The 19397-nt window shown below is 32.1% G+C and overlaps 1 protein-coding gene across 1 annotated transcript in view; it reads left to right on the top strand.

Moving 5' to 3' along the window:
• The window catches only part of LOC132721374 (CAP-Gly domain-containing linker protein 1-like), an 85093-nt gene that overhangs the window by 22873 nt on the left and 42823 nt on the right, over positions 1 to 19397 (top strand). The window contains exons 7-9 of the mRNA XM_060705666.1: positions 6425 to 6496; positions 11452 to 11696; positions 12181 to 12241. Of these exons, the coding sequence (XP_060561649.1) occupies positions 6425 to 6496; positions 11452 to 11696; positions 12181 to 12241 (378 nt within the window). The remainder of the gene's footprint in view (positions 1 to 6424; positions 6497 to 11451; positions 11697 to 12180; positions 12242 to 19397) is intronic.

Below are 19397 nucleotides of genomic sequence, written 5' to 3'. Positions count from 1 at the left end.
TGTGAAATAATAACCAACTTTTGAAACTAGAGCATTATAAAACTTAAAACTATGGAGAGCTGCAGGGTCGTAGAGTTATGATTTTTGTTCACAATAGTTAACTCCCTTCTGGTTTAGGGAGCATGGAGTGAACTCCCCTTATTTCATCTTTTTGGGTTCAGGCTTAGTCCTTTGGTTTAATAGAAAGAAAAATCATTATTAACAAAGTAATCATTCATTAATACTGACTATCTATTGGACCTGCTTGAAGCATTTTAGAGATACTTTTAATTTAGACTAAAAACTGAGGATATACATATATACATTACAAGATTATTTTTGGAAGCTGATCTGGTGTATTAGTGGATTTAAAGTCTGCTATCAAAATAATTGATAAGTGAAAACTAAATATTAATTCACATATGTTGAAGAAGAATTGCTTAAAAGATATGCAATAACCCTCGTCACCTGGAACCTAACGATAATAAGCAGCTTTGTTAATTGCACTTGTAAATTTTTTATTTAATCTGTAAATTCTATGTTTAGTATTTGAATTAGGGAATCAATGATTTGAAATTAACAGGTCAAATAGATTGTGCTCTCATGTTACGCTTACATTAACAAAGATACTAAAAACCTGTATGAATATCAACATAGCATTTATACACTATTAACATATCACCTAACTAATTAGTAAACTAAACTTTGGCAAGTGATTTGAAAAAAATATTCATAATTTTCACCTTGTAGCATGTTTTTAGTTGTGCCTTTATTGGTGAAAGGGTAGCTTCCCTTTAATATTATGTGCTTTTAAATGGAAAGTTGTCTTCCCTCTACCTTAATCAATGCAAGAGCTGATTTTTACTTCCGTTTAGGCTAAATCCATGTATAAATCCAAAAAATATATTTATCTCGTGTTTCTATAGTAAATTATAACCTCTAGCTTTAGAATTATATGTGTTATATCATTTTAAATTGTTGCTTCTATTTTATGGCTTCTTTGCTTAATGCATACATACATGAATATGTAGTATGAAAAGAAATATGTACTGTAGCTATTGACACTGAAGGCCATCCTTCCAAAACTAGGGGCAATACTTACTTAAGAAAGAATGTGTAGTTTATAATTGAAGCAGTAATGCATTTTGATATGCAACATATTTTAGATACATTTGCGTAACATGCATTATCTAGAGATATGTTACTTGGATATATGATTGTTTTTGTGGAGATAGGTATTTACTTGCCAATAAATGTTTGAAATGCTATCGAGAGGAAAGCATTTACCTGTAAATAAACAAACATGACTCTTAGCTGTATGAAACCACTTGTAATGTATCCCATACAAACATTCAAGTCAATAAATTATTGCAGCTGTTTAAAGTAATCAGTTTTTAATGTGCTTTTATTTTGTACTTTAATAGTTTCCTGTCAAATACTGAAAGAAATGGCCTTTTGAAAATGGATTCTAGATATAACTGTGCATAACTTTATGCACATTATTGATTCTCCAAAACAAAAATAAAACAAAATCATATGAATGATTTAAGATCTGACGTAAAATTTCTGGATTAGTTGAGAGGGGGGTGGTGCGGGATAGTGGGGGTTTGACCTGGTAATTTACCAAAAAGTTAGGAATTGTTGGTCCAAGTCTCTCTTGGCTTCATAAAGTCCTAGGAAAAACTTGTTTGTCCAGTAAATTGACTTTATGTTCATAATTGAAGTATTGTATTCTTCAAATTTGGACAGAGAAATAATTGAAATGGGTCCATAAAATTTATATTAGACTAAAACAATAACTGTTTACTCACATATTATTATACAATGTATAATATAATATTTCTATGTTACACCAGTATATGTCTTCTGACAGTATTTAAATAATGGCCAACTATTGGAGGAATGCTTTCCTTACTATATAAAGGCATGGTGCACTTTTCTGACTGCTGCTTTGCAAGATTTCATCATTATCTATCACTATTAATAGAATAATATCATAACTCCATGTTTGTTGTGTTTTAATGCTTCTCCTTTGTTGCAAAAGGCACTGTTCTCTTTAATCCTGCTAGTTCTTTTTAATCCTGCTTAAGTTTCATTGATTTATGTTAGGTGGTTAGGTTATCATACATACAAAAATCCCTTTTTTCAGTGTTTTTATCTGAACAATGAAGGCAGTTGTTTCATTAATTAAGGTAGTACAAATATTTTCTTTTTTTTAAGAAAGAACTTACACCTTGTTTTATGAATGTGCTTGCACTTATGATTTGTTTTTTGTACAAGTTGAAAGTGGTTCTGTCCATTGACAAAATCTTTATCACAAAATCAAGAAAATGCTGTTTGACATTTGAACTTAGCCATTAAAATCCCTACTTATCTTGTGCTTAAAACAATTATTTTTAAAACGGAATAATTTCTGGCAGGATTGATAAGAGTGCCTTTGCTGTGTAGTTTTCCTTTTCCTTTGCATCAGTAGGAGTTTATATGTGTGAATAAATTGACTCTGCAGCACTCGGCAATATATTAAGCAGATTTAGCCATGAAATTTTCCAGATTTGGAATGCACAGTATATTACTGCTGAAACATGTGCAGGTATCTGATATACTGTTGATGAATATCTTTTAAAAAGTCACTTCTTTTAAAAAAACAAAAACAAAAAAAAACAGCATTTTGGAAAAAAAAAGATCCTTTCAATAATAAATTTCATCGGAACAAATTATAATGCTGTTTTAAAATAAAGATTGTTATATATGTATCATAATACATTAGTATTTTCTACTTTGAAGACATGATTATAACTGGCATGGACTGTTTAAAACATAAGAACTTGACAGATACTGTGCATATGTTTCAAACACCCAGAAATAATGCAAATTTTTGTGTCTTCCCTAAGTTTTGAAATTCTGCATTAGTAAACTGCATGCATGTGGTTGGCTTGAAAACTATGTTAACCAAGAGTTTGTGTTTAATTTCTTTTTTTATCCATGTACATATCTTTATATCTTTATCTTTATTCAGATATATTTTATCAGTTCAGTATAATCCTTCTAAAGTATACATATAATCAAGTGATAGAAGTATGATGTCATTTAAGAAAATGTTGAATTTTGTTTTCTTATGTATAGTTTTAAATGTTTTATTTATGCAAGCATTTGAGAATGAAATTTCATTTGAAATGATTGGATATCTATATATAGATATTATGTCTATTTATAGACTTCTAATTATAGACATTTTATGATTGGTTGGTCTTAGCAGATTATTATCAATACTGGCTTTGGGAGGGTTTTAAGGAGTGGTTAGAAAAAAGAAATGGAAGCATGACAATGGTTCGGTTCAGATAGCATGAAAGTTTTGACAACATTTTTTCATGTTTGAACATTATTATTGTAACTGTTTAAGAATTACAATCGTCCGTGATATAGCAACAGAATTTTAGTTAAAGAAAACAAGAACAGGTATTTAAAAAATAAGATGATACAGACTGTCAAATTAGTTTACTTAAGAAAATGTTTACTTTTAGAGTCAATATTTTTATGTCATAATTGAGATTTTTATGTATATCTTTGTTTAAAGTTTCAGCTTTTATTGTATATTTATTTCCTCATAAATATATGATATGTTTATTTATTTCCTTGTATATATACATGTATAATAATATTTCTTGAATGGCAGGTGATATACCCTTACCCTTATACACACTGTTAGTTTTATTATTGGGCTATTGTATGTAGTTTGTTTAACAGTGATAGATTTCTTTGATTTTTAGCTCGACTTTTCTATGAAAAGGGGAGCTATCCTACTCGCCCCGGCGTCGGCGTCGGCGTTGGCGTCGGCGTCGGCGTTGGCGTCACACCTTGGTTAAGTTTTTCGTACCACCCCACTTTATTTCAGAAGTATTACAAGTATGGCTTTGAAACTTACCATACTTGTTCACCATCATAACCTCCATCTACAGACAGGAGTACATAACTCTGTCAAGGTTTTTGACAGAATTATGGCCCTTTTTTGACTTAGAAAGTGTATTGAGCTTGGTTAAGTTTTTTGTACCACCTCACTTTATTTCAAAACCATTGGAGGTATTGCTTTTAAACTGACCATACTTGTTTACCATCACGACCTTCATCAACAGACAAGAGGACATAACTCTGTCAAGGTTTTTGACAGAATTATGCCCCTTTTTGACTTAGAAAATACATTGAATATGGGTAAAATCCACTTATTGCCTTAACCCTTTGAGATATTGCTTTGAAACTTTTAATGCTATTTCACATCATTACCCCCATCTGTACGCAAGAGAAGGTAACTCTGTCAGGGATTTGTTTTAAAAATTAAGGCCTTTTATCGACTTAGAATCTTGGTTAACTTTTTTGTACCAGTCAACTTTTTGACTGAACTGGTTGAGATATTAAATTGAAAGTTGGAATACTTGTTTACCATCATGGTCCCAAAACATGGGCAGGAGAAGGTAATTCTGTTAAGGATTTTATTTGAATTATGGCCCTTTTTGACTTAGAAACTCAGTTAAAATTTTCATTCTTGTCCACTTGTTGACTTAACCATTTGAGATATTACTTTGGAAGTTGGAGTTCTTATGTGCCATCATGAGACCTATCTGTAAGCAAGAGAAGATAACTCTGTGAAAATGTTTCTTGATTTGTACTTAGAAATTCCTAGTTAAAGTCTTGTGTGCCCTTAACTGTCAAAGTTTTGTTTTATAGGCAAGCACTAAAAAAGTCGAGCGCGCTGTCCTTCTGACAGCTCTTGTATATTAAGTTCTCATTCGGAAGTTAATTAATTTTCATTTGGAAGTTAAAAAAGCTTCATATATCAAAAATCAAAACAACAAAAAAACTTATAATATTGCATAATTATTAATCTATCAGTTATATATATTTATGATACATACAATTCTCCAACATATTCATCAATATATGTTCCTGATTAGTACATTAGCTGATTTGATATATTGATTTTGCATCTTACCCCACCCTCCAAATTTGTGTTAGCAGCTGATCACGCCTTATGTTGAAAGCAGTTATATGGAAGCTTGTAAATTTCACAATATATTTCACAAGAATGTAAGAATTTGTTAAAAAGACTCTGAAAAAGATTAAAGGGAGGTAATTTAAGATGATAAAAAAATTTACATAGAAAAAGATTATAAAGGGTATTGTTAAATAATTGCCTTATCATGAAGGAAGTTAATGTTTTTTATTTAATATGAAAATTCCTTTGCAGTTTAAAGAATTTTAGTTTTATTGCAAATTATTGTTTACTTTTACCCACTTAAGAGGTTTGATGATTTCAGATGATTAATTTGTTTGATTTTCCATTTTGTTTAGTTGCTTTTGTTTCTAGAAATATCCATGATGGCATTCACATGCATTAAAAGAGGGATGTGTTTTGGTTATTATGTTATTATAGAAGATTGTTTAGTGATAGTAGATTTATTAACATAGCCAAACATAACTTCCAAATTATTAACATTAGTATATTACTTACATAGTTAAATACTTAATTAGTAAACATCAATGTACATGTATAACAGATACCAATGAATTGATAATCCTGGGGTCAGTCATGGGTTCAATCCTCAGACAAGGTGAAATTTCTTTATGACAATGGATCTTGGACATTATGTCTAATGGTTACTTGCTCAGATCCATGTGGTAGTCTGTGACTTACTGACAAATTGACAAATTCTGGTCAGTTATTCATTCCAGGAAAGCCTCTGTTGAGATATAATCAATTGTGTTAAAATCAGTGTAAAAATCAGATAAATGAACAAACAAACATCATTGACAGAATATAATCATTATGATAGTTTATTAAATAACAAAGCATTACTGCAAATTGAATGTACTATAATTGAAAAACACTTGTCGTGGACTGCACTCCTCAAAGTTAGTTTTGAATCAAATCAAAATTGATTTACAACTTCGGGATTTTCCTTTCCTTTAACAGTATGTATATAAAAACACCTCAAAATTGATATTTTGAAAATTCATCACTTCTGAATAAGCTATGTTTTACCTCAATTTCATCAAAATTCTGAAGATTTACATTGTTTGCATGTGATATAAAGTGATTTAAAGAACCAAAACTTAATTGTATCATATCCTGTTTTAATATAAACCATAAAAGGTACCTTTGTGGACTGTCATATTAAAAAAGACAAAAACAGTTTGCCACTTAATATTATCACTTCACATTTAACATGGAAATAGAGGTGTTATAAGGTATATGCTCAGATAGTTAACAAACTTCAGTTTTAAGATCATTTTGAGGAGTTTTTGTGTTTAGTGCACATTATACTCAGTATATGTAATTAGTTAGTGCACATTTTGTATTCAAGTGTATTCTTTCTACACACAGTAGTTTTTGTGTCTTGTACTACTCTACTAACCAGTTGTGTATTTATGGTGAACTTTGGTGTATTAACAGCCGACACCTGGGGCACGTTCGGGCCAACGACCTAGCTCTCTCAATATCACTGCTACCACATCTGCACTCCAGGTAAGTTTGTGTTCTTCTTGCCGGCAAAAGGGTTCAATATATTTATCTGTTTGTCTTGCTTTCCATTGAAGTCAGTTTAATGTGTTCGGTTTTAAGCCAGATTTTTTAAAATACAGTTAAACTTCGTTCGCTCGAACTCGGATCGCTCGAATACCTCCCTTCGCTCGAACTCATCGCCCAGTCCCGGCAAAATTCCTATATATTATATATTGTTCTACCCCGGATAGCTCGAACACCGATCGCTCGAACTCTCGAACCTGATCTCTGGTCCCACCGGCAGATATATAGTGAAAATCACACCTTTTCGGTCGAACACAAAAAGACGAGTAGACATGTCCTAAACAAATGACAGTCGGTGACACATGTTTTTAACACCTCGTGATTATGACAAAGGCAATTAAGGTTAATTGATACAAAATAAGAGTTGTTGTAACCAATTTGTTTGTTACAATAATATTGTTTATTTGCCGTTTATGGTAACGATAAAAAGAAAAGAACTTGTGAAATAAGTGAAATATGCTAACGTCAATAAAGAATGACGCTTATCCGGACGGCTTTAATTTCAACTGTAGTTCATGTAACGTGAATTGTAATAGTGTTATGTATTTATAGAATGATACTTGTACGTGTGTTTATTTAAGTAAATGACTACAAATAAATGGTGCTGTAAAACTTTTTCTTAAATATTTCATTAATTTATTTTTCAAAATTAAAAAAATCCCATTATAAACATATAAATATATTTTGAACATTGTTCAACAAGTTTGGTCTGATTGCCAAATCGAACTCAACCAATTACAAGATGCATGAATATAGATTAACACAAAATACCGTTTATACTTAATTGAAAACACTGGATAATAATTCTGAATGTAACATATTCGACGAACAAATGTACTAACAAACAATTATATTTACGTATTTATCATTCGACCAATGTATGCTATAAACCTTTAGGCATATGATGTTCGACCTCGGTTGGCTCGAACTACCGATCTCTCGAACAAATTTGCACAGGCCCTTCGAGTTCGAGCGAACGAAGTTCGACTGTATTTAAAAAAAATTGATTTGGCAAAGTTGTTCGATCTCTAGATCTTTTTGGTCACTGTTGAATGAGGTATGAATGTAATACATGTATATATCGTCCAGTTAGGGACAATGATGGTCACTTGTCTATTCAAAATGTTAAAATGCAATGTTAAAGTAGACTGATTGCATCGAGGCAGTTTGTCTTCAGTATTTTCCTTAAGACACATTTCCCTGTGATTAAGGATGATTGGCTTCTGTGAGCATTGTTAAAAGAGATATTACAGAAAAAGAGAGCTTAGCTATTTATTTATATGCAATGTACATTGTCCAAATGATTTCAGTATAAATTCTTGAAAGTTTTATTTGGTTTTTAAATAAAACCAGTTACTTAAGGGTTTTTACCATTATAGTTGAAATTAAACCATATTTTACAGGGATTTTTCAATTATAGTTAAAATAAAACCAGTTATTGTCCCCCGCCTTTTTGAAGAAAAAAGGGGGATATAGAAATAGGCTCGGTCCGTCTGTCCGTCCGTCTGTCCGTCCGTCTGTCCGTCCGTCCGTCACACTTTTGTGTCCGGTCCATAACTTTGTCATTTATGAAAGGAATTTGAAATAACTTGGCACAAATGTTTATTATAATAAGACGATGTGTCATGCGCAACAACCAGACCCCTACCTCCAGGGTCAAGGTCACACTTGCTCATTCAAGGTCAACATTGCCTATTTGAGGGTATATGTCGTGTCCGGTCCATAACTTTCTTATCTATGAAGGGATTTTGTAAATACTTGCCATAATTGTTCACAATAATCAGACGATGTGTCATGCGCAAAAACCAGTCACCTACCTTTAAGGTCAAGGTCACACTTGGAGGTCAAATATTAACATAGTCTGTTACAGGGTATATTTCGTGTCCGGTCCATAACTTTGTCATTTATCAAAGGAATTTGAAATTACTTGGCACAAATGTTTGTTATAATAAGACGATGTGTCATGCGCAACAACCAGACCTGTACCTTCAGGGTCAAGGTTGTACTTGCTCATTCAAGGTTAACATTGTCTATTTGAGGGTATATGTCGTGTCCGGTCCATAACTTTCTTATCTAAGAAGGGATTTTGTAAATACTTGCCATAATTGTTCACAATAATCAGACAATGTGTCATGCGCAAAAACCAGTCACCTACCTTCAAGGTCAAGGTCACACTTGGAGGTCAAATATTAACATAGTCTGTTACAGGGTATATTAAATTTTCGTGTCCGGTCCATAACTTTGTCATTTATCAAAGGAATTTGAAATTACTTGGCACAAATGTTTGTTATAATAAGACGATGTGTCATGCGCAACAACCAGACCTGTACCTTCAGGGTCAAGGTTGTACTTGCTCATTCAAGGTTAACATTGTCTATTTGAGGGTATATGTCGTGTCCGGTCCATAACTTTCTTATCTAAGAAGGGATTTTGTAAATACTTGCCATAATTGTTCACAATAATCAGACAATGGGTCATGCGCAAAAACCAGTCACCTACCTTCAAGGTCAAGGTCACACTTGGAGGTCAAATATTAACATAGTCTGTTACAGGGTATATTTCGTTTCCGGTCCATAACTTTGTCATTTATCAAAGGAATTTGAAATTACTTGGCACAAATGTTTGTTATAATAAGAGGATTTGTCATGTGCAACAACCAGACCCCTACCTTCGAGTCAAGGTCGTACTTGCACATTCAAGGTTAACATTGTCTATTTGAGGGTATATGTCGTGTCCGGTCCATAACTTTCTTATCTATGAAGGACTTTTGTAAATACTTGCCATAATTGTTCACAATAATCAGATGATGTGTTATGCGCAAAAACCAGTCACCTACCTCCAAAGTCAAGGTCAGACTTGGAGGTCAAATACTTACATAGTCTGTTACAGGGTATATTTTGTGTCGGGTCTATACTTTTTTCATAGATCAAAGGATTTTGAAAATACTTCGCACAAATAGTCACTATAATAAGATGATGTGTCGTGCTCAACACCTGCATCCCTACCTCCAAGGTCAAGGTCACACTTAGAGGTCAAAAATTAACATAGTCTGTTATAGGGTATATTTTGTGTTGAATCTAGAACTTCTTCATAGTTCAAGGGATTTTGGAATAACTTGGCACAAATAGTCACATTAATAAGCCGATATGTCAGGTACAACACCTGCACCCCTACCTCTTAAGGTCAAGGTCACACTTAGAGGTCAAAGGTTAACAGAGTCTGTTATTTGGTATATTTTTTGTCCCGTCCATTACTTCTTCATAGATTAAGGGATTTTGAAAGTACTTGGCACAAATAGTCACAATGATTAGATGATAATGTCATGCGTAACATCTGTGTCCCTACCTCCAAGGTCAAGGTCACACTTAGAGGTCAAAGATTTACGTAGTCTGTTTTAGGGTATATTTTGTGTCCAATCTATAACTTCTTTATAGTTCAAGGGATTTTGATAATACTTGGCACAAATAGTCTCAATAATAAGACGTTATGTCATGCACAACACCTGCTCCCCTACCTCCAAGGTCAAGGTCACACTTAGAGGTCAACGCTTAACATGATAGATTTTTAAATTCCGTGTTTCATTTTATTTTTTTAACAAATTTATTGTTACATTTGCAGATCTAGCATTGATCATAATTATGGACTGAATGTCATGAGATCCATACCTCAATTTTTTGAAATAGCACAATTTTATGCTTCATATAAAACTCCCGGGGCGGGGGACGTTGGTAACTCTGTTACAAATTCTTGTTTACAAGGTTTTTACCATTTAGATTGAAATAAAACCAATTTTTACAGGTTTTTTTTTCATAATAGTTGAAAGAAAACCAGATAATTTTGTCCATTAAAGTTGATAAACAACAACAGTTATTTACAGGGTCTTCTCTTGGTGCAATATATATTATCTTCTAACAAATATAATTATATAAAGACCATTTTTTGTTACTATGATATTGAATTAGTAGATTACCTGGTATATTCAATCAGTAGATTATATTGTTGAGGTATTTTTACATGTTTTGAGGATTAAATTATTTTGATTTTAATGTAAAAGATGGTTTTGTTCACTTCAACCTGGGTAGTTATTGAAGTAAAGTATATAAACCCTTACTTTCAGGAATAAAATCTTAATAAATATATCTTAATCAGAAATATCTATTATTTGCTTTTTAAAGGCTAATTGTTTATGGCTGGTTCAAAAAACAATCTGTACTTTGGGTTTAAAGAGGCAAGGCAAAGTTTTTCAAAAAAAAAAATTGTTGAAAAACATCAACAAACATCATACAAAGAGTCAAAAATGGGACCTGTTTGTTGATATTCTCATTTCATATAATGTATATGACCATTATTTTTCTCGTTTGGTCCAGGCTATAATGTTGATTCTTGCTGTTTATTATTAGAAGCAAAAGGTGACAAGATTGAGCCTATATGAACCCAAAGTAGAGATTCTTGTAATTACATGTATAATGGTGGCAAGGTTTATGGCTAGTGCTTTAGTCTATTATTAGACAGATACCAATACTGCTCTTATTTAATCAATTATTTAAATTATCAACTAGTCAGATACAATAGAATTACTTTTGTTTAATTAATATTGATTTGCCTTAAGTTGGACATGAAAAAGTCATTTGCCTTATTTAGGCATGTATGACCCAAATGTAGCATTTTCTTATACAATCCAGTTATAAACAGTGACCATTAGCAGAGTTGGAAAATGCCTTTTAATCATCATAACTTTTATTAATGTATATTTTCACTTTCAGATATATGCATTTCAGACAATAAAAAAACAAAACCAGTGACTCCTGGAGAAATGATAATAAAATTAATATAAACTAATTTAATAAACAAACATTTCAATATTCTATGGTTTGAATTCTTTCTGTCTTATACAGAAAGCTTTGAAAGAGAAAGAAGAGCATATAGAGCAGTTGCTAAGGGAACGTGACCTTGAGAGGTCGGAGGTTGCTAGGGCCGCAGCTCAGGTAGAAGAAGCTCAAGATCAGCTGACACAGTTGCGAGCAGAGACGGACAGACTACAGGAAGGTAGTGAGGAGAGTATACAACAACTGAAAGCTAAAATTCAGAAGTTAGCGAGTGAAAAACATGACCTTGCAGAAAAACTAGATGATGAAAAAAGGTAATTTATGTCTCCTTACATCCTGTTATAAAAGAAAATTAACAGCATATTTTTGATAAAATGTTCTATTGAAATATTGTATATTGATGCATTACTGAATCAGATGTCTTCTTTTTCGTGGAGGGAAATTATGGTATTTCTCCACCAGAAAAAGAAGAAGTATGACCATAACTTTGATAATATAATATAAAACAAATCTGCAAAAAGTGTGATCCTTGGAAACATTAATCACAACAAAATTACACAAGGATTGCATAATCGGTTTGAGTCTGTGCATGTGGGATAATGAAAAAGTGCAACATCCATGACGCCGACTTGAGCTGAACTCAATACACCTACAGAAAATGACAGCAACTTGCATGTCTCGCATTGAATTATATTGTAGGGTCTATAATGTTCAGTGATTGCCGTGAACATGATCCAGTCATGTCAGACTGAATATATGGAATGAATATTTAAATGATAGTATAAATTTATTTTTCAGGAAAGTAGAAGATTTACAATTCCAGATAGAAGAGGAGGTGATTAGTAAAGATGACTTAGAGGTATTTAACATTTTATTGAAAGCTATTTAACAAAGTGTAAAATTTTGTAATAAAATCCCAGAATGTTTGTCTCCCGATGATAAAGGAAAGCATAGAAAGTATAAACACCCATGTTGTATAAAGCAGCGGTCTTCCTACAGAAATACTTAGTCAAATTTTGTTTTGTTCACTGTTAGCGTGTGATAAATGTTGTATGAATATAAAATCTGTCTCATTAGAAAATAGTAGTTAACTCCTATCAAATTAAGAAAGACTTAACCCATTACTGCACTAAGGTGACATACTGTTAGTTCTGTTAATTACAGAAAGGATAGTTGTTGTATTCTAATTTTAAGAAAATACCATCTGAATTGTAAACGTGAAAACAGTTCCCTGTAACACAGTTTTTACTGATATTATTTTAAGATAAAGATTTGACAATTTGACTGAAAAATAAGGCATGTCATTCAAAGTTCTTTGAAATGCAGGCACTTGTAAGACTGTAGCATTTTTGTGCATAGTTTGTTGCTTGTAAATGCATTTTGTATGTAAAGTTGAGTTTATTAAAATGCATGATAACACTGTTTGCATTTTATCTTTATGTATAGTTGTTTTTTTCTTGTAATGCTGTTATACAGAAAAAAAACCTGGAAAAGGGATAATCCCTTAGAATTAATGAAAACAACAATATAGTATGAAATTCTAGACTTGGTTTGATCGAGGCTGTTCTTAGAGATAAAGTAAAAGTACGACATCTCTCACACACCCTAGCACAGACTTTAAGATTTTACACAACTGAAATAATAACACTCAATAAAAGAAGACTGCATAATGAAACAAGAGCAGGAAATTGGCGGGGGGGGGGGGGGGGGACTGCATAATGAAACAAGAGCAGTTAATTTTGGGGGGGGGGGGGGGTCTGGATTACTGGCTTCCTACTCTATTGTACATGTCATGTCAAACTTATCAATGAAATGATAATAATTCTTGCATAAGAACTGCGCACACAGTATACATTAATGGAAGAAAAAAATGTTGTAATGGATAGATTCTCATGACCATGTGCCATTGTTGCAAGGTTTTTAATAAGACTGACTCAGAGCATAATGTTAAAATAGCTTAATGTAATGACAGCCCCTGTACTTTTATTATCAAAACATAATGTCAGATGACGTAAACAAATAATGTTGCACTTCCATGTAGAAAGCATCCAACAAGCATATGACTTACAAATAATGAAATGTGGAATGACCAATTTGGATGTATAATTTTTTGCAAGAAAAGCACTGATACACCTTTTTAACATCTGCAAGAGCTCATTGAGAAATTAAAACCTTACCCTGCAGGCTCGGGCTTCAAATGTGTCATCGTGCTTCTGCAGATGTTAATGCACTGGAAAAGGTGCTTTAGCCCTCTATTGATGAAAGCAATGGAAACGAAATTAAGAAAAAGAGGAAATGTCAGGTCGTAGAAAACATTTTATATGTTAGTAACATTGATTGTTATATGATTTTCATTTGATTAAATTTTGACAATTTTGAATGTAAGCTATAAAAAAATATTGTTAAACTGTTAATTCAATGAACAATATTGTTATAAAGTTAGAAAGAATAGTTGCTTGAATAATTACTTGTGAATATGGAAAGAATATACATTAGTATTAAGTTGCTATTAACTGATGGAATATGACTTGACTTTTATATGGGAAGTTTACTACATATTTTGGAAAAGAAGGACTTTTTTCAGTATAACAGTAAACATGCATATTGTGTGAATTCCTGTATATGCATTAGCTTTAATATACTTCTGAAATCTATAGACTCCATGTGATGTAAGTAATTCATGCATACTGTGTGACGTTTGCTCCACATCATCGTTAATGGTAGCACTGTTTGTATATCCCTGTCACCATTCAAAATATACTAAAATACTTTCATCGTTAGCTCAACTACTAGGCAGAGCCCTTGTACTCACCTAGGCATTGACGTCGGTGTCAACATATGTGTCACACTTTAAATTTTTGCATTCAAGTTTGTATCTCCAAAACTATGGAAAGGAATTGGTTGGAACTTCACACACTTATTTGAGAGGATAATAGGTGGTCCATTTCCAAGACATATAACTCTTAACATGGATTTTGACAGAATTCTGGCCCTTTTTGAACTTAAAAAATTCTGTATTATCAATGTTCTTGTTATCTAAAGGGAAATTATTTGTTCTAGAAATCATTATGAAAGAGGAATTTTGAAACAAAAGTGTCTGGAAAAAGGGTTTTAAAAAAATATTTTATAGCGACCAGTTATGATTGATTTTGAATTGTTTAGTTTTTTAGGCTGCTTTACAATATATGATTATATAACGGTGACCAAAGAATAATGTTCTCAATGAATGGTGACTAGATGATATACAGGTGTGATTTATATATAAATGAAATGCACAAAATTATGTCCCAGAAATATAACATGAATGTTGGTTTGACATAAATATTATGTAATAATCTATAATTATATTGCACAGTTTTGTTTTCCATGTGGTCTGTAATTGCATATAAGTATTAGTTATGGTCTAAACATGGCATATTATGCTGTATAATATATAAAGAGATAATAGCAGATATAAAAACAATTTAGAATTTATATATAAAGTCGAACAGCATATCACAACACATCATGGTTAATGATGATGTTAATTTTGGCCTATTTTCTTCATTTTGGCCTATTTTCATAAACTTTCCATTTGAATTATAGTGAGCATTTTATATAATGTAAATATAATGTAAAAATATATAAATTCATAATATTGAAAATTGATTCTTAATTTTAGTTATATTTTATGATTTATTTCATTATCTTATATGCAATTAGTCTAGTTTTGTGTTGTCCTTGTACATGTGTATGAATTCAGGAATGTTGTTTTCTGTTGTTTTTTTACAGTCAGTAAAGGTAATCTTCCATTATAATGTTTATTTTATGTTAAGCTAACCCTAGATTGAATCTAATATTACATGTACATAACTAGTGGAAAGACAGAGTAACCCACAAAGGGACGGCTCATGCTAGAATGGAGAATAAAATATTTTAAACTTTAAAAATCCATTTAAATATGAATAAAAAAATACCACCCCTAAATAGCTTTTTAAGACAAGGGGAAGGTCTCAAGAGAATATCAATTTTTACCAATATTTGTAAAAAATGCTTAACATGTTATTTCAAATGCTTTATATATTCACATTAAAAAAGGGTTTTTAAAGTGAAAATTAAAAAAACAAAAAACAAAAAAAAAAAACAACTGGTAAACATTTATTTTCTCCATCCTAGCATGTGACGTCCCCCTGTGGACTAACAAACATACTTTTCTTACAAAACTGTAAATCTGTAAAAAAAAAAATATAATTACTTTGGGGAAAAAAAAATGTTTTATTATGAAGTTTTATTTTGATTTAAGATATAGGCTCTAAACTTTCCTCTAATACTGTATAATTATACAATCTGAAAAGAAAATTTATAATTAAAAAGAATCTGTAAAAACAAAACAATTTGTTGTAAACTTTAAAAGAATTGTAATGTTAGTTTATTGGCTAGCTACAACTCATTCAAAGCATATAAATTTTCTTAGATAATTATGCCCTAATTTCGAAGAAAAGGGGGTATATTGCTTTGCACTTGTCGGTCCGTCGGTCTGTCGGTCCGTCGGTCCGTAGACCAAATGGTTTCCGAGTGATAACTAAAGAACCCTTAGGCCTAGGAACTTCAAACTTGGTATGGTGATTGGTCATGACCAGTAGATGACCCCTATTGATTTTGGGGTCAAGGGGTCAAAGGTCAAGGTCATATTGACCTTGTAAGCAAAAACAGTTTCCGATCAATAACTAAAGAACCTTAATGCCTAGGAACTTCAAACTTGCTATGGTGATTGGTCATGATCAGTAGATGAACCCTATTGATTTTGGGGTCAAAGGTCAAGGTCACATTGACCTCTTGGGTAAAAACAGTTTCCGATCAATAACAAAAGAACCCTTAGGCCAAGGAACTTCAAACTTGGTATGGTGATTGGTTATGACCAGCAGATGACCCCTATTGATTTTGGGGTTAAGGGGTCAAAGGTCAAGGTCACATTGACCTTGTAGGTAAGAATGGTTTCCGATCAATAACGAAAGAACCCTTAGGCCTAGGGACTTCAAACTTGATATGGTGATTGGTCATGATCAGTAGATGACCCCTATTGATTTTGGGGTCAAGGGGTCAAAGGTCAAGGTCACATTGACCTCGTAGGTAAAAACGGTTTCCGATCAATAACTATAGAACCCTTAGGCCTAGGAACTTCAAACTTGGTATGGTGATTGATCATGACCAGCAGATGACCCCTATTGATTTTGGGGCTAATGGGTCAAAGGGCAAGGTCACATTGACCTTGTAAGTAAAAACGGTTTCTGATCAATAACTTGAGAACGCTAAGGCCTAGGAACTTCAAACTTGGTATGGTGATTTGTCATGACCAGCAGATTACCCCTATTGATTTTGGGATCAAGGGGTCAAAGGTCAAGGTCACATTAACCTTGTAAGTAAAAAGGGTTTCTGATCAATAACTAAAGAATACGGCCTAGGAACTTCAAACTTGGCATGGTGATTGGTCATGACCAGCAGATGACCCCTATTGATTTTGGGGTCAAAGGTCAAGGTCAAATTGACCTTGTATGTTAAAACAGTTTCCGATTAATAATAAAAGAACCCTTAGGCCTAGGAACTTCAAACTTGGCATGGTGATTGGTCATGACCAGCAGATGACCCCTATTGATTTAGGGGTCAAGGGGTCAAAGGTCACATTGACCTTGTAGGTAAAAACAGTTTCTGATCAATTTAAAAAAAAAGGTTAGGCCTAGGAACTTCAAACTTTGTATGATGATTGATCGTGACCAGCAGATGACCCCTATTGAGTTTTGGGTCAAGGGGTCAAAGGTCAAGGTCATGACCAGTAGATACTTGATAACCCTTATTAATTGTTTGATCACTGGGTCAGAAGTCATGCATAATAACCTTATCACGTGACTAATTGGCTGCTGATAGGGGGCATACATGTTTTACAAACATATCTTGTTTGGATGGATTTTTACCGGCAAATTTTATACTAGTATTAGATTTCTTTATTTATACCCTACATAAGTTGTTATTTATACAACCCATTCAAAACGGCATGTAAACTATTGCAGATTATTTGGGCAGATTTTTACCCATCCAATATTTCGTTAAGTTCATTCATTAATATTTTATATTTCTTTCCTTGTCTAGCTCATGTTATATACCTTTACTTAACAAATACTAGTTGAAGGGTATTATAATTACATAACAATTATGCATGTTTTCTATACACAATGTCAACAAATTCTTTCTTCATCTAACTTGTAAAATGACTAACTAGCTGCTTATTTATCTTCCTCATTTCTTGATGGAGATGCTTTACAACCAAAATATTTCGTTCTCTTATTATTTATATACACACACAAGCAATTTCACAATTTCAACTTTGTACTTGAGATCTGGCCCTTAGGGTCTGTAATATACCAAAGTGCATTTCCCAGCATTCAAGCCAACTCTAACAAAGCTTGTCCATAACAGAAGCAATTTCAACTTTGAGCTTTAGATTTGACCCATAGGGTAAATGAGTACTTACTCCCAGTTCAACATAGTTATGCATTATACTGTCAGTGAGCATATGAAATACTCAATGTCAATAATTTAAGATGTTGCATTTAAGACCATATTGACACTGCGGAATAATTCTGCAGGAGTTAATTTCACAGCTATATTCATTGATTATATCATAACATCCATAATTCATTGATTCATCTAGAGGAGTTGGCAGATTTCATTGTGAAAACTTTTACGAGCTTAGATAATAATTCTGGCTAGAATATTCTATGGCTCCATTACATATATGTGTGTAATTTTGTAAAAAAAGCATATAATCATAAAGTCATTCATTATATCTAATATTTTACTATAGTTTTTTGCATGCTTCTTGTATAATCTTGTAACACATTTTCTGTCTTTAATGTACAAATGTAGTTCTCTCTTATTATGCTGCAACTCTAGAATAAGTCTAGTTTTTATTCTTTTTACCTTTAAAAAAACAACACATGATAATTTTTTTATTGATTTAATAAAAAAGAAGACTGCACCCTTTTTTGGCCAAAGGGCTAAGTAAATGTATATCAAATGAGTTGTTTCCCCTTAATTCAAATTCATTTGCTGTTGCATAAAGAGAATGCACTTTGTCAAGATAATCACATTTAAAGGTGTGGAGTAGTTTCCCTTTGGAGTCAATAATTTCCCTTCTTTATTGTAATTAGATTTCTTGGACAACCTCTTAGACTAATTCCACTACTGGTTTGTCACAATTTTTGTTTTGACATACAAGGTTATCTTTTACTGCTAGAAACATAAATCATAATCACAAATGTTGATAGACTGTGTATTTTGGAAATGTATTCACAGTTAGTTCTGGAAATTCTATATTTTACATGGTAGGTAATAAGTAAATTTACTAATTGTATTGTATAAACATGGAATAATGTTAATTTAATTACTGATGTCTGGCACCAATGTAATATAACTATATATGTATATTGCATGCCATGTACAATCAGATATACTACAAGTTGTTAAATGTATGGATTCACATTTATATTGGAACTGTATAGACTAATTAATGTTTTTGGTATGATTCTTTTACTAAAATATGATAATGAATCTTTTTCTGTGAAATATATGTGCATGTTTTTGAATTTCGTTTATGGAATTTGAAATTTTGGCAAGAATTTCTTAAAAGTTCTACTGGAAAAAGTTTAACTACAAAAATTCATAAACTTCAGGGTACTGATATGTTTTTGATTGGAGAACTTTGACATTTCTTTGACACAACAGCTTTTCTCCATAGCTTTAAATGGTTTTACTGGAAGATTTAGATGACGAAGTTGTGACAAAAAAATAGAAAAAAATTTTAGAGCTAAATATTGTCTGACCCATCATTTCAAAAGCTCTGTGTGCATGATAACAAACTAGTGAATATTTTAGGATATTAATGAATATTCAAGAATACTAGAGAATATTCAGTGATATTAGTAAATATTCAAGGATATAAGTTGATGTTTAAGTTTTATAAGTGAATATTCAAGGTACTT

This window comes from Ruditapes philippinarum, unplaced genomic scaffold (assembly GCF_026571515.1).
Source record: "Ruditapes philippinarum isolate M1 unplaced genomic scaffold, ASM2657151v2 ctg197_1_1_1_1, whole genome shotgun sequence".
Classification (NCBI taxonomy): Eukaryota; Metazoa; Mollusca; class Bivalvia; order Venerida; family Veneridae; genus Ruditapes; species Ruditapes philippinarum.
The sequence above is the reverse complement of the archived record's forward strand: the minus strand, read 5'-3'. Positions and strand labels throughout refer to the sequence as shown.